We start from the raw sequence: 26,632 nt of genomic DNA on the forward strand, positions 1-26,632 counted from the left end.
TGAAGGAAACGGAACAACTATTGAGCTGTTTAGCTGTGCTTACTGTGACACAAACCTACTGAAAAAACTCTCCAAAAGGATGACACAAGTCAGCATTCAGTGCTGCAGAAAGTGGCCAGCTCCTCTCCAAATTCATCAAAGGGAAACTCTTTTTTCAAAGCCACATCAGAGAACACCATTCAGCATTTAGTGTTACATCTCTTTTGTTGTTTTTAAACATTCGTATAAGCTCACTATGTAGCTGCTGTGACTTTACACAGTGCCCTTAAGAAATAAAAAGATAACGGGCAAATTGTATAAATATCAGAATACCATGAAACAAAACATTACCAAATTTTATTAAAAGCTTAACACCACTATCATTTCAAGCTTCAATATACAAAGATGACTTACTGACTACCCTCAAGAACAGCATTATCTTGAAAGCAAGTTTAAGAAGCCACATTTAGCATTCCAAACTGACACTATAGCTAGGAATGAACTAAATGAGGAATAGTGATCAGAGGCTTTCATAAGCAGCTGAAAACTGAATACAGACCTCTTGCTCAAGGGGAGAAAAAAATATTTATATAGTCAAGCTATCCTCACCCCCAACAGAGTTACATTAAAATCTTCATCATGCTCACCATATTATGCATGTATGTACTATTCCTAATTTCTAAGGCATTTTCCTGGGAAGTAAGGAAGTTTGCTCACATTACTAAAAAAACAGTGTCACCGTATGTGAAGGGTTGCAACTGTATTTAGATTTGGAACAAAAACAAAACACAAAATGGTAATACCGCTCATCCCTGTCCAAACAGCAAGGTTTTTCAGTATATAAGTGATCTATGGATTAAAGCTTTTCAGTAGTGAAGTGCTTGAATAACAGCATTTAGGACAAACCTACAGTTTAAGCATGGCCAAAATGGTTAATATTCACTGTTAATACCACACCAGCTTACTCTTACCTAGAATAATAATGAGCTACTAAATATACCAAACACTTAGGGACACAGATAATACCCAACAGTCTGCTTAGGTATCATGATGATGGAGGTAGGACAGAGTATGGATTAAAAGTAGGACAATTGTTTAAGAAAAAACATAGGCAAATTAGAACATTAGCTGATAAATAACTATTTCTATCTATCCTTATAAACACCGTTCATGAAAAACTGAGGTAAAAAGTCCTTTTTAATATTATTCCTTTTAAAGTAGTTAGTTGTTGCCAGAACAGTTCCATGTCCAATAACTACTATTTTTAAAGTAATTGCTACTGTTCACTTTTGAGACCTGTTCAGAGAAATTAGTCTTCTTAAAAAAGGCTTCCCTGAAAAACTGTCAAAATTAATACTAGTTCAAAGCAAACGGATAGCTCTTCTCACACCAGTTTTCATAGCTTCTCCTGAAGCATACATGTTTTAACATCATGTAAAGAAAGAATTTGTGGCGTATGTACTCTCCTAGGTGCCAAAGAGATAAACATCTTCATGGCGTTTTAAAGTTATTACCCTATTTTTAAGGGTTGACAATAGTGCCATGTGTCAGAGGTAAAATATACAACAGTCTACCAGATTTCACACATACATTCATTGTCTCGATAAGGTAAACTCTTCAGAGGAATCCCTGTGCTAACTGGAAATGAATACACACTCAGTGAACTGGGGGAAACATCCTATAGGTTTGCCATACATTATTCTGAGCCAGAGGGCATGTAATTTATGAACAGTTTTCATCTTTCAAGCTGACCGCATTCTGGTTGGTTGCAATTCATGCTGTTTTACTACCAAAAAAACAAGAAAATCCCTAAAACAACAGTAGAAACAAATCCAAAGAGTAGAAACAAATCCAAAGAGTACTTTGTCCATTACAGTGAAATAAGACCTTCAACAATGCAAGTAGCTGCAGTGTCTTTGCGAAGTGTATTAATGTGTGCTGTTTCCCCCACAGCAGAATGCACAGAGCTCAGAAAACTAAGAAAGGTTAGTCCAAAATAATCTTCTAGCCAAACAATCAACCTAGCCAAAGTATCATTACCATTCCCTCTTCTGCGCTTCTGACTGTAGTAATAGACCGTAGCAGAATTAACATGTCAAACTCGTTATTTATGCTCAGGGTTTGGAACAAATAACTCATGGCGGCAGTATTCTAAATCAAAATACACTGAAATCCTTAGAAAAGGGCACAGAAAAAAGCCTCTTTCTCACCAGATTGTTTTGTGCAAGTACAGAATTCCTGAAGACAAAAAGAAATATCAATCCATTTCCTCTATGCAAATACATGTGCACAAACATAAAATGTGGGTGCACAGGGATATTTTGGACCAGTAAAATCCTAAGCTAAGTCCACTCATACACAGGCTGTCTGTTCTCCCCCCCACCCTTTTTTTTTTTTTTTAATAATAATTCCGATCAACTTTGTTTATTATTGCTCTTTTCAGTACTTCTCATCCACTTATTCTAGGTGCAATGAGGTCCTAGATAAAGTGCTTTCATTTAAAGATATTGTATGGTAACAGAAACATTAGTTTCTTACTGGTAAGCTCGATGGTCTTTCTTGCTGGATTAGATTCAAGTCTTCATGGTTAGGCTTTCCTGGGGCCATAGGGGGTTGAGATCTGGTTCCATAGCCTTCCTGAGACATGTCCTGCAAAAACAGTTGCAACAGAGTTATTAACCTGATTCAGTAATTACAATTAAATGCACATCACAGAAGGGTGAAAATACAACAGCTGAGCGCTCATTTTTTATTTTTAAATCACAAGTTTTTACTAGTTACATCTTCCTGATGGAAGTGCCGAGCCCACACAGGTACCACTACGACTGGCATGGTTTGTGAAGAAATCCCTGCAGCAGGCAGACGTGCCAAGGGGTGGCAGGGAATCAGACCACTGCAACATGGGGCAACGCACAGAGACAAGCCTGCTAAATTAATGGCCCCCTTCTACCCTAAGAGGAGCAAGCACTAAGAGGTCAAAACGTTCATCCTACTCTTTGATGTATTATCCAGCCTCCTGATGAAATACTGAGCCAGGTGGAAGGACTGGACTTGAAAATAAGATTGTAACCATTCTGTGTAATCAGATGCCTGTAGCAACCCTGGATTTACCATCAGTACTACTGACTTTCAAAAGCTGCCTGTCAAAGGGCGGCAGAGACGACAGTCGCATGGCATCCGAGTGCTTCGGAGGCAAGTGTATTTGACCAAAAGCAGCTCCACAGCCCGTACCAGCAACTTAGGGATTTTCCTCCCGGTGCAAGCCCGAGCAGTGTTAGGTAATGGCCTGGCACACAACCCACTGCCAAGGGGCTGGGGGGACACCGAAGAACCCTCTCCCACCCCACAAACTTACTCGACGTGCAAGATACTTGCCCATTGCAAAGCCTTAGGTTCAGGCTCCGCTGTAGCTGCTATACTTCACATTAGCTGCTCCTGCACTAACTTCTTCAAGGAAAACAAAGTGCAAAACCTACTTCAGCATGGGTAACTGGCAAGGAAAGTTGAAGAACCAGTTCCCGACTGTTAGAAAAAGATATCACTCCTTACAGTTTTTTCTTTATTGTTTTTAAATCATTCGATTCTCTTCTCCCCCTCCCCACACACCGGCAGTGCAATTTGCTCAGGCCATCCTCTCACGGCCTCAGCTTCGGTCAGCGCCTGCGAGCGGCCAGGCGGGGGGCACGGGGAGGGACATGGAAGTGTCCCTGCCACCCCCATCCTCACCGTGAAGACTACATTGCTGCTGCTGGCAGAGGGTTGCTCTTGCAGTCCAGTGTCCCTATCGGTGCCAAGTTACTGCTCGTACACAGGCTGCACAGGCCAGCCGGCTTGCAGAGCAGGAAAGCTTTCTGCCTCATTTTGAGCCCTGCTCCTGACAGGGAGAAACTTGTTAACGATAGCACTGTTTCCATCCGGCTCCTTCCGCCGCTTTGGGCTCTCCTGAGTTACTTCAGGGGGTGCCGAAAACTCAGCGAGGCTCAAAACAAAACCCAGCGGAGCTGAGAGGATGTAAACCCAACGACGAACGATCCGGTCTGCGAGCCCGTGCCAAGCAAAATCAAGCAGCACTTAAAAGGCCAGCACTTCAATGTGGTTACCAGCAGAGGGTAACAATTAGGCTTAGGGGTGACAAAGGCTGCTGGCTGAATGATGATTATCCCCGGTGACCCCCTGCGCGCCCCCCGCCCAGATCTCCACTTGTCACACAGCTCTCCTGCTGCGCGCACCAGCAGGTTCCTGTGGATTAGCAGCGAGGTTTAAAACCAACAAACGGCACAAGGCCGCCATTCAGCAGCCTTCACCCTGCCACAAAGGAGGAGAAAGGTGCAGGACAGCTTCACAATGGGCAAACAAATGAGCAAACCTCTGCTTTCCCCTTTATTTCACAACACACGCGCACTCGCGTGCACGCCGGTTGTCCCTGCACAGACATCTGTAACAAACCCTGCCACCTGAGGTCTGCGCTTCCAGCTCGCCCTGCTGCTCGCTCCCCTAGTTCTTTACAAACATGCAAAGTACAAAAAAAGAACCACTTGTTAAATCACCAACCGAAACAAAAGAAAAAAAACCACCAGGAGTGGTGAAAAAAGGATAAAGGGAGTATTCCACTTAGGACACATCATTCTAGAAATACAATTATTTCATTTTCCATAGACACTACAGGCTTAGGACTTTTTTTTTTCCTGTGAAGCAAAACATGTTTTGTACGTTGAGAAGTCAAGAGCTATTATTCCTGATGAAGTACCAAGCATGGGTTTTCCCGCATTTGCGAGATTTTACTTGAAACCTCACTTCCTACTGAAGCTTCCAGGGGAGAGAAGGGAGAGAGCAGAGACAGTGTGCTTTTTCACGAGAAATACTGTATGTTGAATGGAATTTACTTTTACCTGGGTATTTGAAGACTATCTGTGGAGCATCTTTGCACATGCTGAGTGCACATAAAAGAAGCTGGACATGGCAGCCTTTGTCTTTTTAAATGCATAACGTTCACAGTGCCTCCCCTTCTGACTGTTGAAAAACCAAATCTATTTGCTCAATTCTCTATTAGGTTTGGAAACAAATACTGCAGACATCTGTGTTTGTTATGATGGGGATACCTGTGCACTCCAAGTAGGACTGAAATCACATCCTATTTCCCTATATTCACTATAAAGCCATTAGATACTTTGATGACTGGAAACTTGGAAAGTAGCTCTTAAGTGAAAAATCAGTCTGCTCTCTAAGTTTCAGACACAGGAATCTCCCAGAAGAAATGTGCATGGGGCTATGTGAATAATTTTATGTGTTTATACATATGCAGTGTCCAATAAAAACAGTTCATTTATATAATAAACATAATGACGATTAAATAATAGCATGTTACACTAAGAGGTTGGCTTCAAAACCAAAACAGTGCTTAATATCATTCTCCCTGAAAAAACAGAGAGAGAAAATCCCTACCGTCTTTCTTCAGTTTTTCTGTGTTTGAAAATTTTGTTAACATTCAGCATATTACAGACTAGATAAAAAGATTTTGAGAGATAAATAAGACATAAGTACAGAGGTATTAGGGTAAATTGTCCGTCACTGAAGAAATGCACGGAATTGGCAATACTCACTTTCAGTTCTGAAAGGTCATTTTTCTTTCTAGCATCTAGGAATGGATTTGTCAGGGGGCAAAGGGGAAACATAAGGGGAAGGGGAACGTGTTGCCACATGTGCGCTATAGCCATGGCTGAGAAGTCCCCCATTGGTACCGAGGCTCAATCTTCTCCCAGGATCCCTGTGGTTTTGTTTTTCTCTTCCTTTGACTCCCAATATTTTATCCATCAATGATATCAGATTTCAGGACAAAGCTTCTGATTTTTTCTAATGAATCACAGAAAAAACCTTCCTCCCATAGAAGACAAGTATGTGTGTGACAGAAATCCAGGCTTTCATAAACAGAAGGCTACAAGTTTCCACTCAGAACTTCCCAACTTGGCACAAATCCAATCATATCATAGCTGTTACAGCACAAACTGTCAACAAAGTTGTAAAATAACTAAAAGCAGGGTTTCCCCCATCAGATTTTAGAAAAGACATCGGGAGAAATAATCAGCAAGTCATAAACATGTAGCCCAAAATAGACGAAGTTCAGCCTGTTTTCGAAAAATATTTATACTCTGAAACAGGTAAACCAAAAAAGAAAAAAATGAACATGCCTATGTGTATAATACCTAAAACCTACAAAGTGGATAAGCTGTTCAGAAATCAGTCCATGTACAACTATTATATTTGGGCAGTAACAATCAATTACTCATCATCCATAGAGCCAGTTATTCACCTCCTGCTTATGTGCTTTTTTACCTTGGACTAACTGGGCTATATGGAGCTCGTGATTTGTGTACTCTTAGGAGTATGGAAGAAAACGGAAGGGTATTTTCTTAGCTTTTGTTCTCTAACACTATATTCATTTTACTAACTTTCTGAGTCTCTAATTCTGATGTGGGGTGTCACTAACAGGTTTTGAGGAAAAAAAATGGGCCAATGCATTGGCCTGCAGGGAAGTCAAAAGCTCCTTGCTCCTGCCTCTCCCATTCTTGGCACTGGGCACCACCACCACCACCTTCCTGTGTTGGGTCCTTACAGGACCACTTTGTGAAATGGTGCAACTTAAAGCTTGCAAGAAGACTAACCCCCCTGCCTCCCAGCTTTGTTTTCTGAGCAGGAATGGCCCCTGGAAGGGTTGGGTGAGAGGAAGAGATGAAGGAGCCATGAGCCTGGCTCCACCGACCACCAAATTGTAGCCCAGGTCAACAGCACGGCAACCCTTCTGGAGCAGGCCACAGACAGGCAACCTTCTCCTTTGTAATGTGCAATGCTAATAATATAATTAGTGTCATGCTTTCATTCCCTAGCTGGGCCTAGTTTAAAACAAGAATTCTCTCCAAATTTTTGTTTCCTACGCAAAACTGAATGAATATAGTGCTGATAATGCTCAAAACCGTGTAGATGGAATGCACACTTGTTTTAAGTTCTGCTAAAGAAATTAGGATCTAATTATGGAGCAGTTTAAATTATTCTTAATGGAAAATGAAAGCATAGGGAAATCATTAATGTTTTGGGGAAACCACATTTAAAGAACGGCTGGGTGAGAAATATCATTCAGGCTTCGTCCACTTCTACTGCAGTAAATTTCAGAGGGATAACATGACCACCCAGGAAGATAAGTACCACGATGGTTAAGTAGAAGCAAAATAATTTATGGAAGATAATATACTACTTTTCAATTTGAAGAACTCATTAAAAACTATTTTAGCTTGTGTCCTTGATTCATTTGGTTGATCTACAAAAGACTTCAAGTGTGAGAGCGCTGAATTCTACAGCAATGTGACAACAGCAAAATTGGAAGCAAATGTTAATTTTTCCCCCCACATCACTTGAGAATGGAGGTCAGGACCCAGTATAAAAGCCAAAAGAAGCATACAGCCCTGCTATACAAAATTATTTTACTCATCTCTGAAGGGATACTATGGAAGAGGAAAGAGGCAAGTCATATCTCATTGGATACAGAAAGACATTCCTTCTTATCACTTACCAAAGTAACTGTTTGTGCTGTGATAGCAAATACCCGCCAAAACATTTCTCCTCCCTTCCACCTTCTGATGCAAAAAGCTGCAATAAAAACAATTCCTTACCTAAACGGTGGCATGTCTCCACACAGCCAGCTTCTGGCCCAGCCATGATCCCTGAAACATTACCTCCTAAGTCGTATGCTCCGACAGCACAAAGCAACAAAGCACAGCCAACCTGCTAGAGCTATATTGCAGGTAAGGCTGTACTCAGAAAAAAGTGTTACGCCCAAGGGCACAAGCAACGCCGAGGCTCACGCAAGCAGGCAACAGAATGCAAACCTGTGGGGAATGGTCCACTAAGGACAAAAGAGCAGAGGGGTTTGCCTGAATCTCAGGCAGATGGTCTGCAGAGGTCCCACAGGGTGTAGATGCTGGGTCAGGAAGAGATGCACATATATGTCTTGAACTTTGACCTTTATGAATCAGAAAGGGGGGGAGAACAAAAACAAAGCTTTAAAGAAAAGGAAACTTGTATCTTGCAGCTGTGCAAGATACTGTGCAAGCACTGTGCACAAGCCAGCGAGCAAGTCTCTTTAAGTGCAGAGACAGAACAGGTGATGGCAGGAAAAAAGGATTTGGTAGGTCCCATGCCAACAAAACCACTTTAGGTTGATTACCAGTGCAGTCCAGTAATCCCCTTCAGCGTGATAGTCTATGTTTAAGTGATGAAGTAAATAAACCCTTCTCATAATCAGAATATGTAGATCTCTTTAAGCCAGCCCGCTACCACCACCTGAACGGAGACAAAGAGAGCAGCTGTCCTGAGGTACAGCAAGCACCTGGAGAAACCTGGAAAAGCTGCAGTTTCGATGTCTCAGGCATAGAGCAGTCACCATTAGTAAGAAATCTGATCTTCAGTGTAATTAATGTCGCCCCTTCCAAGATATCTGCAGTTTCATTCAAAACAGTTGTGCTTCCTAGATTTCTTTTTTTAAGCTAATCCACATACGTCTACAACAATGGGAACACCATTTTGTCCCTTCATGATCCCCCCTTATCACAAATCGATAAGTGAGTTAAGTCTCAAGGCACAGGAGAGAGAAGAAAAAAACTGTACTTGTAGCAGGCAGAAGTTGGTGCAAATTATAATTATCTCAGCCTCAATCACGTATTTGCTTACATATGTCCATAAGCCATCTAAACATTCAGGAAGTCATTAGAAACTCAGACTACCAAACTATGGAAAGTTTTCCCCAGCAGAATACACTGAAAGCACATTAAACGCAGATAGGGTCAAAAAAAGTCTCCCACATCTGAGGAAGAACATTATTTGTTTGGACAGGGTAGCTTCCAGTCATATATCAGGTAATCTGAAACAGCTAACAAGAAAGATGGGTCCCTCTTCCTAAACACTCTAGTCCATTTTTACATATGTCTTGCCTGTATGGCCTCCAGGAGCCACGTTAAGCTAATGATGCAGGAAGAGCTCAAAGATGAAACCCTTCTCTGAAGCCCTTATCTTGCTATTCTCCTTCCCCCACTATTGCATTCCACGGATCACAGAGCATATCAGTAGTGGATTTAATCAGAGACGAGACATTTCTTCTAGTTTTATTCTCTCGTAACATTCCACATGAAAAAAAAATGTGCAAGTTTGGTGTTTGTATTAAAATGTGACTGTTTAACATTTCACAGCCTGATAAATGGCTGTCAATTCTTAATTTACAGGCCAAAAAAAAGGTACACCTTCTTTGTTCCGCAGACATGATGTTCAAGTATGAATGAGGAGATGAGAGAAAACCTGACGATGCAATCTGAGAACTATAAATATAACTTGGAAGTAAGAGGTAAAGCAAGCCTTTTATTTCCATGAATTTCCCCATGTTTAGAGAGCCTTTTGGACTTTTCCTAAAAAACCCTACGAGGCTGGGCAGTCCAACCACGCTTTCATTTTCTACACCCAGTATTTCCTTTCCCTGCCCATCCTTTAACTGACAGAGCTATATTTAAAAGAAAAACAAACAAAGAAAAAGAGCGTTGGCAGTTGGTTGTTTTTTTTTTTTTTTTTTTTAAACTTTCTATTCTTTCTATTCATTTGGGACAAGCTACCACATTAATGCGATGACTTACAGATTTTGTGCCATCCGGTGTCCTGCCCTGCCAAACTACTCCTTCCTAACGCTCGGGGAGGGACGCGCTCTTCGGCAGGCCCGAGACGCCAAGCTGGGCCGAGACCCCCGGACAGAGCTGGAAGCGACAGGAGGCCGGAGCGGGGCAGGATTTGAAGCCTGCCCTTTCCTCAGAGTCGGCGCTGAGCCGGGGAGCCGCGTGCCCCAGAGGGCAGGATTCAGCCCCAGACGCCCGCCGCGGCGGAGGCGGCTCTCGGAGCATACGGCTGGCTGGCAGAAACGAGGTCAGGGACTGCCCGCAGCTTACAGCGGGGCTGGGGCCCTGCCGCCAGCTTACGGAATAAAGAGAAAAGCTGCTCTGAGAGCAGCTGCTACCTCCGGGCCAATCCAGCGAGGTACCCAAGGAGGAGACTTCCGCACTCGAGGCTGGGAAATATTTTTGCAGCGTTTTCTTTGGGGCACGGCAGGGTGAGCCAGGACTTCACCCGAAGGCTCAGGAAAACCTGCGACTCTGTAAGGAAGGGCTGCAAGCAACACAAAAAAATCACTGCGGTCACATAAAAACTGAGTGGTGAGGGGGCTTTGTTTCCTTTTATTTTCTCGCTTTTATTTTTTTCCCCTAAATATAAAGCTCATTATGTGATAGACACCACCTATATCACAGTCCAATGTCATCTGTTATGTCATTCCCTAATACTCCACCACAGAGTCTCTTAAAAGAAATGACCGACATGAGGCTTACCCACTACTCATCAACGGGAGAATCGCAAGGGAAGGAAGTGAAATTCAGATGTAGAAAAGCCTGCAAGAACACCGGTGAAGAGGGTTTTCTCAGCTGGACTCTGCCATCTGAGTTAACTTAAATTTTTGGAACGTGAGAGGGTTAGCGTGGGACATGTGGGGCTACTGGAGGTAGAGCATTAGCTGCATTCCTCTCCGCTCTTCCTCCGCAGTCCTTGAAGAAGGAGTGCCTGCAAAACAATTTTTAAACCCAGCCGCCACATGGAAAAATGTCTTAGTCCGAGGAGTGGAAAGAGAACAGTAATTTACAGAGGACAATAATTTACAGACGTAAGCACCTAGCTGCAGGAGCAATCCAACCGACTGCACAATACGAAAGTTTAAACCAACAGAGGTGAACCATTTCTTTCATCTCTGAGGTAGAAAAGTCTTCACCACCATTGCCACAACCACAATTTTTTCAATAAAAAGTATTCCCAACTGGGCTGGCATTGGGAGTGGCAGAGGGCAGGGCTGTGGAGAATAAGCGATGAAAACTTAAACCTCAACTGTGGCCAGACCACTGACTATTCTCTAACACATCCCTGAAAACAAACAAACAAACAAACTAGTGATATTCGCTGAAAGTTGGTAAAGGAGTGCTCGGTAATAAGGGAAGAGGAAACCTTTTTTTTTTTTTTTTTTTTTCTTCTGAGGGTGAAAAAGCAAGACCTTTGTGAATTCTGTAGGCAGACACCCAAAACCATAAAACCTTATACCTGTATTTCATTTTCTACCCCAAAACATGCATGTGGAACAGGGGTTGTAGATGGGTACTTGGCAATCAGGAAGAAGTCATAGGAAGAGGTGGAGAGAGAGGCTGTACTCTCTCATAGCTTGACTTACTGAAGGACAGCTCACAAAGACCAGCGGTTTTTCTCCTCTCTCCACCAAGCAGTTTTGTCAACACGTACAGATAGCTTGGTTTTGAAGCGGTATCTTATTCACCTTGATTTGCTGTTTCATTCTTCGGTGGTCACACCTGATCGCAACAACGAACAAACCCTCTAAGGTTTCAGCTGCACATTCCAAATCCCGCTATGGTAGGACAGAAATGTAGTAAAGGGGAAGTACACGGAAGGATAATGAATATATATTAAATATATGCTGACCTATATTCAGATAATACATTGTCTTAACAACAAAATCCCAGTTCAGGATACGGAAAATAAAACTAAGTATACATACAGCAAACATCTTTGATTACTAAAGAAAATATGAGCAGCAAAAAAAACCCACAGTGGTAAATTTTATACCAGGAGATATTAACAAACTTATTTTCCCCACCTCTGAGGAAAATAACGTGTGTTAATTTAAAGGCCATAAGAGAATATTGCTGCATTGCAACTGGCCATAAGGTGTAATTTACAAGACCACTAAAATCTGGAATATATACCGCTCACATACAAAAAAAACACATCCAGATCTATTAACATTTTTCAGAATTCACAACGTTATCACTTAATTCACTGTACACACTGTACACACCATTCACATTTCAAAATTTTTCTTAGACCGGGATTTGTGCATTTATATTCTAGAACATTTGTGTGGACACATTTGTCTAAAAAGAGCCACCAGATTAATGGATCATAAAGTAAATGACTATTATGTGATCAGGTATCTTTTGAAAAACTTACTATTCTGCTTACTATTCTGTTTAACTTACCGCTACATTTCAAAGGTATAGATAAAATTATTTCTGGGATATTAATTTTGGTCTCCATAACAGTAAAATAAAATCATCATTGGGTAATAAGGAGAGTGGTAAGGGGAACAACACTAGTTATGATTACTAATCTCCTAAAACAAAATAGTTTTTATCAGCCTGCATTCCAAGAGTTTTACTATCAAGTTAATTAATAGACTCCTACACTAATATCTAAATGCCAAGCAATTAATGGCACTGAACTATAAATGGCTTTGTCTTTGCTCTTGTAGGGTTATTTTATAAAGCAAATGCAATTCTATCACTTCAGTGATTTAATGCAGGCTTTGTGAGGTTAATATTCCCAAGCAGTTGCAGAATAAAGAACTGCTTTAATTAACCTTCTGTGATTTAAATACTGAAAGAAATCAGAATTTAGAAACTTTAAATAATAATGCCACTGTAACAACAATACTACTATTCTGTGGATCAAAGCCAAACCGCTAACTGACTTGAGAACTCCGAAAAACACATTGAAACATGTGCATTTTACTGTATTTGTAACCTTGAAAAAGACTTTTCTCTAGACATAACACTCTACATCCATGATAGATTTTCATGGTTTTTTTTTGTAGTTAAGGTTAAAAATGTTTCCTTTCAGGATTATTTACTTATAAATACCAAATTTTTTGGTTTATAAAAAAATATTTAAGTACAGCATCCCCATCTTTTGTGTTTCAGTGCTTTGCAGAGATTTTTCCTACTGTCCACTATGCCTGCAAACTGGTTGCGTGTAAACAACTGGCTGCTTACCAAAAAGGAGCAAACAGGAGTTAAGACTTCCCCTTTTCCCCCAGACTAGATTTTCTCTCTTCCCATTTAGCAAAGAGGAGGCTCATATTGCCAGTCTTTCTTTATAATACTGAGGGCTAACTTTGTTTCGTACATGGAAAAAAAAAAAAAAAGCTCATAAGGACTAGGGCCTTTCTTCCATGCTCATCTTACAATCCCAAGAGCTGTGATATGTGCTTACCAGGTTCAGAATGATACAAAATAGGGAATTAAAATTAAAAGCCAGCAGGGTCCAGGCTGCCATTAACTCCACTGCCAAGCAGGTGTGCAGTGTGCTCTGGCCGAGCTCCTCCGAGCAGCCCGCTCACCCTCACCAAGCCCCACTGGCAGCAGATGCTTGGGGAGGTAGACTAACTGCTTTTGTGGGAGAAGAAAGCAGACCTTTACATCCCTTCCTCAAACTGCAGGTGGAAAAGCCCGCTTTCAGCAGAAAATCACTAGTAGGTGAACACGGTAAAAGAATTAAGTGAATGAAAAAATGTCTCCTAACTACAGCTGGGGATCTTTAAACTGCGGTGACAGAATCGTTAGACAACATAGAAGCGAACAAACACATACTTTCATCACGTATGATACACTGGCTGTGCTTTTGGAAGATTATCAAACAGAGGTATAAACAACTTCGGTACACTTTATACATAAGCAGTAGCACCACTCAACAAGACAAAATATTTCTCATTTCCCAGGAATACCATTTAACAAATCCAGGTTTACTACAGAGTTAGATGCATACAAAGGGCTATTACACATGCTAACATTAAAGGTTTCAAACCCAATAGACTAGAGTTATTTTTTTTATCTTGCTTTACCTATCACCATGTCTGCGAACAATCACTTTAAAACAACAGGGCCAAGAAAGTCTTCCCAAAATCTGAATGCATGTTTTTGGGTTCGGTCAATGTGCCTTCAGCAAAAATAAGCCCACACTGGTGCTAGTGCTGCTTCACGGTACGCCCCCATTTTGTGTTCATGCTCGGGTGTGAGTTCACAGGAAACGGTCCTTGCTTCTTCCGCCTGCACCTAATCCTTCCAGTCCCTTGACTTTGGAAGATGGCTCTCCAAGCCTGACGAGCTAGCATCGATTATAAATAAACCTCTGAGGATAAAAGAGAAGAGCTTGACATTTCCTGGAATGATACAAACAACACTGAACAAACAGAGCATTCCCCAAATGGACCATAAGCAGCTATTCCCATTACTGGGAGAAGATGCAGCACAACAGGAGTCGTGGTTTCACTGAACTCCTGAGCTGATCAAGAAACCTCAGCCACAGAGATAAACAGTCATATGCTTAGCACTTTTTCGGTATTATGGCAGTATCGTGCTTATGAAATAAGACTTTCTAAAAGCTGAAACCTGACGAACTGGCAAAGAGTTCAATCAGTTAAGCATTCATTGAACCTACAGAGGTTCAAACCTCATTTGCCCCTCCTGAAAATGTTACACACTTAAAGGTTAAAAAAAATATAAAAGTTAATTTTATGCACAAGTATGGTTCCTAAATATTTCCCCAGTCGTTTTGTGGTTTTGTTTGTTTGTTTTGTTTTTTAAATCACTGCAGTGTTTACCATGGTAAGGAGACAACTTTCTTTCAGAGGTGCTGGCCATTGGTGACATGTCTAGAAGCCAAGATTTAAGTCATGGTGTGAGAGTTTGAGAGCCAGTTGCTGAAAGACTGCTCTCCCACTCCTTCGTCCCCACAAATCTCTCCAAGCTTTATTACAGATGCAAAAAGTCAAGACTGCACCCTGGCTTTTGATATCCGATATCTCTGAAGTACGCTGACAACAAAGTGCTCAGTGTACCAAAACGGATGCCTTTATAAAAAGAGGTTATACTGTTGTTTTTCCTTGACTCTTAATTCAGGTCCCACAGAAAGGAGGCTGGAAAAGCTGGCAGAAGAACCCAGCTGTGTGAGAGTTTTCACCCCGCCACTTTCTTCTCAGGGATTTCCCTGCTCACTACATACAGGCAGCTCTGATTTGTAAAAGCCAACCAACAGGTACGCATCAGAAGCACGAGTTCTTAATGCTATGGATTTGGGGTTGAATGGCTCAAAGGAATCGCTTCTTCCTTATTCCTCTTTACCTTGGAAAGAAAATAATTACCTCTGAAATGAAAATAAGCCCAGCATTTCAAAACACCATCTCTGTTGTGGAGACAATGGAAGCCATGAAGGATTTACGGTGCACAAGCAGTGGTGTCAGTCACTGTTGATGGCGACAAGCACCAATCTCTTCTGAACATTAAACTTGCTTATGAGTTCTCATATAACTGTAATAGCCAACTTTCACAAAGAATGCTTTCCTATATGGCTGGCAGCAAATGTCAGATTAACATGCAGGCGTGTTCCTTCCCAGATTTCCTGTGGTTCATAACACAACAAACATTAAGCGCAACCACTCGTCAGTGGTGGATGACTGCAAACACAAGAGTTAAAAGGAGAGAAGGACAAACAATCCTTATTATAACTTTAAGCCTCGGGCAGCTACATGTTACTTGCAAGGCCCCATATATTCTGAAAGAAGTTTAAATTAAATTCTGCGGGAGTTAAGACTGAACTACAGTACTGTCGACGGCTAATTCTGTGCCAGTTTCTAATAAGAGAGTGGGGATTTTATTAAAAAGAATAATTGAGTTGAGGTATAAAGCTTTAATTTGGACTCACTGAGGATTATCTGTTACTTACTAATGAATGTGATATTTGCATGCAACACAACTATTCCTAACTTACAACAACAGCATTTTTATACTGTGTTACACCCCAAAACAGCTTGACAATGTTAATTAACATGCTGCTTATTACACTGTTAAAGGAACTTTAGCAGCTCACATGAAATCGCAAAACAAAACTTCATCCTCCTGGTACCAAAATCACTTCAGCAATTTGATGCATTTTGCCACAATACAGTTTGTTCTGTTTTCATGACAGCCATACAGCTTGGACATGAAAAGCAATTAATTAGTTTCACATTTTGTTCACATTTTCAAAGACTGTTTCAAGTGGGGTAATGTTGTATCTGTCCTACCTTGCACTGACTCAGTGCTAGAAACAGATGTCCACATGGGAACAAGCCCACAACACTCAGGCTGCCGACTGAGACTGGCTCAATCCATCGCCGCCACTTCAGAAACAAACCTGAGATTTCTGGCTTTCAGTGACCCCCTGCACAGAACCAAATCAATTCCTTCCAGCTATTGCTGCGTAACAAGCACCTTGTTAAAAATAACGGGAGACCTGAGCGATGCATGGACCCTCTTTGCCCGCTATGACCTTGGGGGCAGCATCCCATTGCTGATCCTCCTCCCCTGCGGCCGGGTCGCCGGGGCACAGGGATGTGGTGCCCTGCAGTCCTCAGCAGGAGAAGGCGGCCCCTGCCCCATTGTCCCATGCTGCTGATGGCCCACAGAGCACTGGAAATGCCTGCTGACCCCACCAGTATGTTGAGCTTTCTTCTGGAAAGCCACTGCAGCACCTTCCAGGTACAGCACACGATGCATTCCCCAGCCCCAGCTCGGCAGGCACCAACTGACTGCAGATGGGGAAGATGGTGCTCCCCAACACCATTACCCAGCCCCAGGGCTTTGGCCAGCTTTTAAATCATTTTAATAAAACCCGATAGTGAGGGCACCTTGTCTGTTTGCTTGTTTACAAAACATCTTATCCTTTAAAATAAAATCAAACTAAGGACTGAGCCTGAGTGACCTGTTTCTTTAAGCTTTTTTTTTTTTTTTTTTTTTTTTTTTTTTTTAAATAATGGTAACCACATTTTAAATAATGGTAACCACAAAGGAATGGTTTAAAAATACATGCACACAGCCTCTTCGTGCACACTTAACCAGGAAGACCAATGCCCCAGAAAAGCGCGCACACCTGCTGCACCTCAAGGATCCACCACGCTCTCCTCTGCTTTTAATCTCATGCCTGCCTGAGAGAGCAGGGATCAGCATAATCCCACTCTATCCTGCAAGTTTGCAAGCAGAAAGCTTCCAGGAATACTTCAAGCTAAAGATGACTTCAGGATAACAGGAACAGGTGTAGAATAAAATCACCATTTTTGTTTAAACAAGAGTGAGACCATAATTATTTTTCAGATCTACTTTATCTGTCAAAAGAGTGATACGGTCCCAACTCGTAAAATTACACATTAAATCTCAAAGGCACGATCCTCTCTCGATATGTACGAACACATGCTACATAAAACAAGAAAATATATAAACATGGCTGTTTAAAAGCCATTTGGAAAGCATAATAACCCAAAATATACATCACACTATCTTAACAAAATAATGTTTAATGATGACAGTTTAAGTTTGCAATTACATGACATTCTTGAGCAAAATATCACTTCTAGTTATGGCAAAAGATTTAAAACTGCAAAAACAACTGAAGCATTTATTCATTTATATGCCATTTCAAGATGAAAAACCCTGCCAAGGGCAACACTCTAGTAGTATAACACACATCTTTGTCTTTTTTTCTTTTAAGGAGCAGTAAAGGTAAAAGAAAAAAAAATTAAAACAAGGAGATACCTACATCTACTGGCAATATCTAATGAACAATGAATCTGCTGCTAATGCAATAAATTTGCTTAAAACAAAGCTCTTCCTTTAATGGTTTTCATTTTTATTTTTATTTTTTTTAACACAGCAGGCTCCTGATTCAAAGAGGGGATGACTGATGCTGGCTTACAATATGGCTCTGTAGTAAACTATGCCAGTATTACTATCAAATCACCCCTTATGAAACTCCCTTCCTACCCACCAAGCAATCAATTTAACAAAGATCTAAACAGCTTACGGTTTAAACATTCAAATAAATTCCGCTTTCCTTCTTCTCCTCTATGCTTATTTGAAGAACGGGAAATCACAAGTCACTGGAACAGACCCAGAAATTATTTTATCCATTTACTTTTATTGACAAGATTGCATATTGAATTCAAGTGAGTCAAGGAAAAGGAGCAACAGTTTCACACATCCATGATACGTGAGAAATGAAGATGAGCACCAATTCCAAGGCACAACACTAGGAGTTACACCTGACTGCAGAAACTCACTCGCATTCTAACAGAGCAAAAATAAAACATCATCTGTATGAAATTTCCTATTAATTTTTGTTCACATAATAAAATACTCCGTAAATCACACTACAGGATTTTATATAAAAGGAAACTGATGGCACAAAAAAGCCCATCACCTATCCAAAATAAACCCTACTTTCAGTTTGATAAACTCCAAAACAAATACACTGGAAAAAGTAGGGAAAATAAGGTATTTACTGAGCAGACCCCTTTCTCCAATCTGGCATCTCTCTTTTATCTGGAAGTAAAACCCATTCAATTACACTCACATCACAAACAATGCAATCATGTAGATGGATTATTTACCCTAAACACAACATGGAACTTCACCTCACAGCTGCTCCCCTGTTACAAGCAAGTTCAGCTTCCAGTCCATCGGGCACAGAATAGGATCCATGGATGCCCGTAGATTTTCAGTAGAAAAACTGATCAAATTGCATAGGACAAACTTATTTATATTTGGGAATCCTTTAATATCAGCTAAGACTTAAGAAAATACAATTCTGAGACTTTTAAAATCAGCTCAGTCAATCTATGTCAATGTATATAAGAAGCTTTGTCCAACATTTAATTTTTTTTTTGACAGCAAAAGACAATGAGAAAGATTTTCTCTTCCTTATTTTTTACTCCTCCCTCAGTACCTTCCGCAGCAGATTAATCTTTTGTTTCTCCCTGACTACAACGTGGACTGAAAACAATTATTGTTTACCTATTACTAATTGGGAGAGTTTGTGCCACCCAAACCTCAATAATCATTCACAGTAATTGCATTTTCTATTCAAAATTAATACTTTTTTCTTTTTTTAATTCAAACTGATTTCCCTTGTCCAGAGGGCAGGCAACTGTAGTCAGCATTTTCCAACACTGGGAAAGAAAAGAACATCTCTTGTTAAAACTAATGAGCATTTGGCCATTATTCAAGGTATCGGATCATGAACCAAGCAAACATTCATATTCTTGAAATGCAGTTTTCTGCTGCAGCAGTAGAATAAAAGGAATATCCTAATACAAGAATGAACCAAATGAATGCCTTCCACGTTACTAGCCTACACACCAATGACAGGTAGTTCCCATCTCTGAAGTCTCAGACCACTGTTTGCTACTCTGAGCATTACTGTCTTTCTTATTTATACCTCCCTTACTAATCTGACTTCACCTGTTGCCACATTTTGTTTGCCACATTTTGTAAGTCTACAGCTTTCACATGACTCTGGCTAGCCAGCATGCAGCAAAAACATCTTCAGAGGCCAGTGTCTCTTCTTGAGGCTAATATGCTGAAACTATTGACTTTCACATTCCTCAAAGTTGTGACAATTCAATAGTAGGACATGCTAATACCAATTCTGAGTGCAAAACCCAACAAAATCAATATAAAAAAGACAAGAAAATGGTTAATGGAATACAGAAGACATGGATGAAGTTCATTTTCAGGATGAAAAGAAGAGCAAAACTAAGGATGGCAGAACCAGTCTCTGTATAATCGAGATTGTCCCACATTTTCTAATTGCCAGAATCAGATAAACAGGAAATAGTATTTTAACAGAGTGGGGGAGAAAAAATACTCTAACTGGTTAAACAGGTATTATATGACTTCATAGCTTATTTTTAAGTTATATTTAAAATATGTAAAGCCAATATTAAATCAGAGTCACTTAGGTTTTGGAGAGACCTTCAGAGAGAGGTCAGGTAGTCAAGCCTCTGGTTCCAAGCTAGTCTAGCAAGAACAAGGTGCATGGGGATCTTGTCCAGCCAAATTTTGAGCATCTCCAAGGATGGAGATTCCTGTCTCTGTGGCTCAATATTTTAACAGTATTGTTTTTTCTTTTACAGAGTTAAAATCTCCCTTGCCTCAGCCTGTGTCCATTGCCTCTTGTCCTTCCACTGTGCACCTCTGAGATGAGTTTGGCTGTGCTCTCTCCTACATCCTCCCATTAGGAAGTTGTAAACAGCAGTAAGATCTTCCCTGAGCTTTCTCAGGATCTTCAAAGGAGTAGTTTGTCTACAGCAAGGCTGATATCTTCTACCTGTGAATCTCCCTTTCTTCCTCTATCTCAGTTCTCTGAAGGCCATAATATATGGGAGGCTTTACTCCCATTTTGCCTTTACCCTCCTTCTATGATACCCTTCACTTCACTGCACAAGCCTTCATTTTACTGGCTATAATAGCAAAAAATTATGTAATTGGAATGCATATCAACAGATAAATCAGTATCTTGCTATTTTATAAGTTCTGTATAGTCAGCAAATTTTGTATACTTTTAAATTAAAATACTCTATCCATTCAACTGACAATATTTAAAATATGATGAGCTGTCCAAGGCAGGAAAATACATTTCAGTTTCACAAACTGTGATGTGTAAACACTGTGTTTCTTCTCACTCACAGGATGTATTACTAGGACTTTATCAGCTAAGACTTTACCAAGATGCTCATGAACAGTATTTTCAAGTCATAAAGAATTTAAGTATTCAATGCCAAAGTAAAAAGGAATAAAATTAAGACAACTGCAATATTTAAAGTGAGTTACGTATAATCCAAAAGATGGAAAGGTATGACATTTAAAGGATATCACAGACACAATTAAGAATTCTATTTCATAAACGATCCAGCATTTTAATGAAAAAAAGTTAATTCTCAATCGAATTTTAAAATGTAGATGAAGAAAAATTAACATGTAATTACACAGTGAAATTATCATAGCTTTATTTTAAAATCAAAGGAGAGGAACTTCCTGTATCATTCCTACCTCATGGCATCTTTTGTTAACTTTATTTTGTACACTATTTTTATTTCAAGCTGAGATTTCTTCTTTGCACGAGCATTATCACAAAATGTTAATCAGCCATGCCTGACAGAATTCCCCAGTGATCCGCAGCAAATGCTGATGCTTTCACTAATACCCAGTCTTGAGCAACTTACTTTTGTTAGATTTCCCAGGATGGTGAGCATGCTTTAGCTTCATCCTTCCATTTCCAGATCAGCTCTCCGTGATTAACAGAGCTGAGGCTGCAGACGGACCTTAGCCTACACATTGCAGTTGTATCAGCTATGGACATCCATTTTGTTCAGTATCTACAATCTGAGTGTTTCTCTAGCTCCAGGAAGCAGACCCATATACTACCAGTTCTGATCTTAGTTAAAAATAGAATCATTTAAAATGAATTTTAACAGCTAACACATAAAGCATAATTCAAGAATGGCAGTGGATACTGAATTATGAAGTTTTACTACCTGGATGGGCAAACTGAAAACATTCAAATTAATAGCTGTGATATCAATTATAAAAATAGCTCCTAAGAAGCTCCCTTGGCAAAGCAGCTGCAAAATGCGTTCAACTCATCTATCCTCAAAAATGAAACAACACAAAGAACAAACCAGTGACCATATTAGAGCTCTCAGCATCTGCCTTGTGAGGGGAAAATGTGAAAAACAAGGAAAATCTTCAGCTTCTACTGACATCTGATCAAGCAACTTGGTTGTTTTTAAATGCAGAATGAATAGTTGCTGGGGTACAAATACTGGCCTTATTAAAAAAACAACAACAAAAAAAAACTGATATAGAATAAATCCTGAAAGTGTGCATGCATGTATTTGTATGTATATGCCCAAAGACTTCTCAGAAGGATGTTGTCTGACTCCGCGTGAGTTTGATTTTGTTTATACCAGTGTTATCTCGAAAAGAGGTCAGGCAGGTTTTGTTTGCCTTGCAGAAAACATTTCGCACTCCGGGACGGCGCTTACCTGCTGGGCCTGGTACCTCTGCTGGGCCTGCGACAGATACTGCGCCTGGGGCGGCAGGTGCTGCGGCTGCTGGTTGTAATACGGTTGCTGGCCCTGCTGGCAGTAGCCACTCACGCCTTGCTGACCATACTGAGGCGGTATCTGTTAGAAGAGACAAGCAGAGCAAATATGTGAGTCGAGTCACAGGAGACGTGAAGCTGAGCTCAGTTACACCTGTACTTTAACCAGGCTAGGCGCGATATCCTCAGCTGCAGCCCTGACCCACCTGTTCAACTCTTGTACCCAAGAGTTAACGCAAGCCCTTAGATCCTCTCGCCTGAGCAAGAGGAGCAAGCCGGAGTGCTCTCTGCACAGTTTCCCTTTTCAGGAAGGATTTCTAAGGAAAACTCTATGCTTCTGAACATCATGATCCCATAACGTCCAGTCTTAAAATACAGAGGCAGTTATTTTAAAGTTTGCACTCCATAGGCACACCACTGAGCCAAATCTACAGAGGAATCATTTTGGTACACTGACCCAAAAGCAGAACTGGATAGCACAACTCTAAAATAGACATTGAAAGAGAAATGCCATTTTTCTAGAGCAATAAAATACTAGCTTTTGGTGATTTTTTAAATTTTTTTTTTTTGCACAAAACCCTCAGATTTTTAGCTTTTGTGCATACATGTGTGTTTAACATTTAGACAAAAAAAATTAAGGTTCGGCAGGCTTTTGTATTTGTCAAGATCAATCTCTTTCTCCTATCCCCACTAAGATAAATCTTTTTAAGCAAAACGAAAAGCACACAAAAGAGCACAACATAAACTGTTAAAAAGTCCTATTAACAGACAAATCAGCACATGCATCATACACTAAGAAATCTTCCCTGCACACTGAGAATTTAAGTTATAACCACAATCAAGCCCATTACAATTTATCAGATGAATTTTTCTTTTACGGTTTAGGCGTTGAGCCTTGTATCAATAGACATTGACATTTTCATGAGATATTTTAAAAAATAACAGACTTTAAGTAATCTCCTGATATTGCATCTGTATTGCCCCTATTTTAGATACCCGTTCCTCCCCCCCCGACACTGGCATTTATAGCATCTCAGGTGAATGAAATATGCAATATAGGATTTCCCCCCCCATTGAGAATGGATCTCCCACTGGTCCTGCACATCTCTGCCCTAAGCAAACGTTTTGGATACCTGAGTGCATCTGAAATGCTTTGATCCCGAAATTGTTCCCACCAAGACTCTGATACTCTGATAAATCTGTTTACTCAACATACAAACACATACCTGGTTTTACCTAAAGTTAGCTTATGATATTCACTCAACAATACAGTAATATTTACTAGGCAATAATCACAATACAAAGTCAAATTTTAACATATGTTTAGGTGTTTGGGGTTTTTCTGTTTGTGTTTTTTTTGTTTGGTTGGTTTTTAACCATCACACCTTGATTTGTTACTACTACTTCTGCCAGGAGTTGGTAGTCCTAGTTCTTGTGAACTCCTCATGTCAACACTTCAGCCCCACATTTGCACTTGCTCTCCTTGCTTGCACATCAATTTCTCAATTTCCTCCATCACTGGCATTTTTGTATGACCACACTAACTCTTTCTGACAAATACCCTCTTCCTCTGCTGATGTATAAGTGAGCCAGTCAGAATGCAAACTGAAAAGGGTTTCACCAGGCAAACAGCTGGAGTGTGGGGCCTGACAGAGGGCCATAAGGTGATTTGCTTGTCAGCTGCAAAGGTCACAAAGCCTGGACTGGTTCCGAGGAAATGTTGAGGAGAAACCTATGCTGCGGTCCATCTGGGTCCCAATAGCATTGGGAAGAGAAGGGAAGAGATGCTGGCAGCTAAGTATGGGCTACTGGGAAGAGGGTGAGAGAATCTCAATGCTTGGTTGACACGATGATGACAAAGCAAGAAGTCAAGAAAGCAAGAAGGAACTGGAGCACTTCTGGAATAAAGATACTCGTACAGGAGAACAGAGCTCACCTCAACATAGGATCCAGGCTGCTGGTACCTAAGAATCAAGACAGTGGACTTTTAAACTGAAGAGAGGGGTTTAGAAGAACACATGGTTCAAAAGCATGACACTGCTGTTGCAAACGACGACATGGAGATTCCGGGTTACCGAGAAAAGCTGGTCAGAAGAATCAAAGAATGAAGACAGGCACACAGACAGACAGATTGCAGACTAAACAGGGTGACAAGTAGTAAACCCAACAATACATTGCCTTCTACACCAAGAGTGAGAGTAGAAGAGAAACTGGATCACTGGAGCATCAAGCCTCAAACAGAAGCACTAACCGTAGTCCCATGAGAAATCTGGTTAATGGAGGCAACTAGCAGGACGCTATTTTGCATCATGCCAGGATACAAATACATAGGGAAGACAGCTGATGACATAGTAATAGCATATACTACAGAGTTTAGAAATGAATTACAACAGAACTCCCCCTCACGAAGCAGTAGAGTTCCAAAAACATGGACTTTGTTCCAAAACCCAAGATCGAGTGCTGGGGCCTCCAGGCACTGCCGGACTGTGGTGACACTGACAGCAGCACACCGAGAGAGATCAGCAAAGGCAGGGCATAAAGGAGCACTGGGAGACTGCAACTGCTTGCACGTAGACTGAGCAAGTGGAACCCAACACAGGAAGCTCTAACAGCCTGCTAGGAGAAATAAAACCTGAGTGGCAGCATCAAAGCTGGTTAACAACCACCACATGGAAAGCACAGAACCGATATTCGCCACCTATTAAGAAAGACTTGAGAAGAGCAAAGGGACATCAACGTGGCTCATAGCAGGTTTCCAGAAGCAAAAAGGCATCCTTCAATAAGCCATTTGGACACCAAGTCCAAAAGTAGAAAACAAAAAAGAATGTAAACTCTGGCACTTCACATGTAATAAGGCAGGCCAGAAGGAATTGGAGAAACAGCTAGGAAAGCAAATCAAATGAGTAATGAATCATTTCTTCAAGCACATCAGGAGCAGGAGGTCTGCCAGAAAGTCTGAAGTGCCAAGTGATGATCAAGGTATAAGAGGAGATTCAGAGAAAATGAGGACATCACAGAGAAGCTTAATGATTTTTTTTTCTTCACTAGTGTGCACTGTGGAAAAATCTTGGGAGGTTCCCATGCTGGAGTCCTTCTTTGTGAAGGACTCAAAGAATGTGCCTGAATATGATGGAACTATTCATGGAACAAACTGACAAATGAACAGTACGAAATGCTCAAGACGATACATCCCAGAGGTCTAAACGAATTCAAGAATGAAATAGCTGAATTATGAATGATGGTATGTAACCTCTAACTCAGAGCTGCCTTGGTATGCGAGAACTGAAATACGTTTTTGGTTGTGTTTTTTTTTTTAAAGAGAGATTTGAGGAATTTAAGACTGTAAAGGATTGATGGCTGTACTGGATAAATGAGTACAAGCAAGAATGAAGATGAGAATTACAAAACATCAACATAGCTTTTGCAAGGGAAAAATCCCTCTTGACTTCTTCAATTTATTAGGAAGGGTCAAACACAAGGTTCTGAGAAATGCTACAAGAATCAAAGGCGTAGAACAGTGTCCACACAAGGAGCATAGCAAGCTAGAACCCTTCAAGTCTGGAAAAGACACCGGGAAATGAGAATATGATAGAAAGCTAACAATCATCATGTCCAACGCAACAACCAGAAGGCATTAAATGAAGCTGGTAGAAGTAAACTTCACAACAAGACACAGGCAGGGTCTCCAGTAGCAGGCGTTTGAAACTCCTTGCCAAACAGTGTTTTGAAAACTGAAAGTTCACGTGGGCTCAAGCAAAGACTGGACAATTTCAGAGAAGATAGATCCTCTGAGGGTTACCAAATATACAGAGCCACATCTGGCTCAGAAAGTCTCTGAGCTGAAAACAGCTGGAGGGTTGAAGAGCACTGGGGGAAGTATCATATGCTTGCTTTGCTCTGACTCTTCTCTAGGCATCCAATTAGAGCTTCTGCTGGAGATGGGATACGGGGCTACATGAAACCTTCATCTGACCCAGTGCGGCCATCCCTGTGTTCTAACTGTCTCTTTGCAATACGTGTTTGTCTCCCTTGAGAAAGCAAGGGAGCTCTGGCCTGCAAGACACCTCGGTAACAAATTAAGTAACCTGAAGAGGCAATAACACCTTTATTGCCAGAAGCTGGGAGATTGCTCCAAGTCCTTAAACGCTACCCCTGCTTCCAGACAGTGGTGCGAAAGAGGGTACTGGGCTCTTCTGACCTTACGTATCAGTTATTTACGTCAGAATTTTCCTCCGTGTTCTCTCAACCCAAGCTGTTTAGAGAGGAAAACAAGAAAAAAGCACAAACAAGACCTATCCCCCCCAATAATCCTGACATTACATGTACTTTTAGATGGCATACATACAGTGCAGCGACCCATCACAGCTGCCTTAGTAGAAGGCTCAGTATAATTTCTGTGGCTATTTAAATAAATAAACAACAACATGCAAATTAATCCTCCTGCTTTACTGATGTGGATCACAAGATACCGCTTATGGACAAATGTTTATTAAACAGCATATAAAAAAGCTTAATTAAAATCTCCCCAGAACAAAACAAATCTGAAGCCAATTACTTACAATGCCTGGAGTGAATGACCCAAGCATCATCTTTCTTCTTAAGGTAATTGTTCCCTCCCTTTCTCCCTTCCACCCACACTCTTTGTGGCCTACACAACACAGGTGACCAGCGTTTGGGAAACTTCAGCATGCCTGTGGCAGCACATACGTTCTTGGGACAGTATGGCGAGAACAGATCCCAGTTTCAATCTATTTCTAGGCAAGCACAGAAGCTGTAATAATTGCTTCGCCTCCTATCTGACTTGCACAGTACCAACAGCATTATT

General features: G+C 40.9%; 1 protein-coding gene across 4 annotated transcripts in view; it reads right to left on the bottom strand.

Moving 5' to 3' along the window:
• The window catches only part of ARID1B (AT-rich interaction domain 1B), a 325,953-nt gene that overhangs the window by 222,873 nt on the left and 76,448 nt on the right, over window positions 1-26,632 (bottom strand). For all 4 annotated transcript variants that reach the window (XM_035538357.2, XM_050709609.1, XM_050709608.1 and 1 more), the window contains exons 3-4: window positions 21,749-21,889; window positions 2,518-2,628 (exon numbers count right to left, since the gene is read on the bottom strand). In XM_035538357.2, the coding sequence (XP_035394250.1) occupies window positions 2,518-2,628; window positions 21,749-21,889 (252 nt within the window). The remainder of the gene's footprint in view (window positions 1-2,517; window positions 2,629-21,748; window positions 21,890-26,632) is intronic.

The sequence above is a fragment of the Cygnus atratus genome, chromosome 3, assembly GCF_013377495.2.
Source record: "Cygnus atratus isolate AKBS03 ecotype Queensland, Australia chromosome 3, CAtr_DNAZoo_HiC_assembly, whole genome shotgun sequence".
In the NCBI taxonomy this organism is placed as follows: Eukaryota; Metazoa; Chordata; class Aves; order Anseriformes; family Anatidae; genus Cygnus; species Cygnus atratus.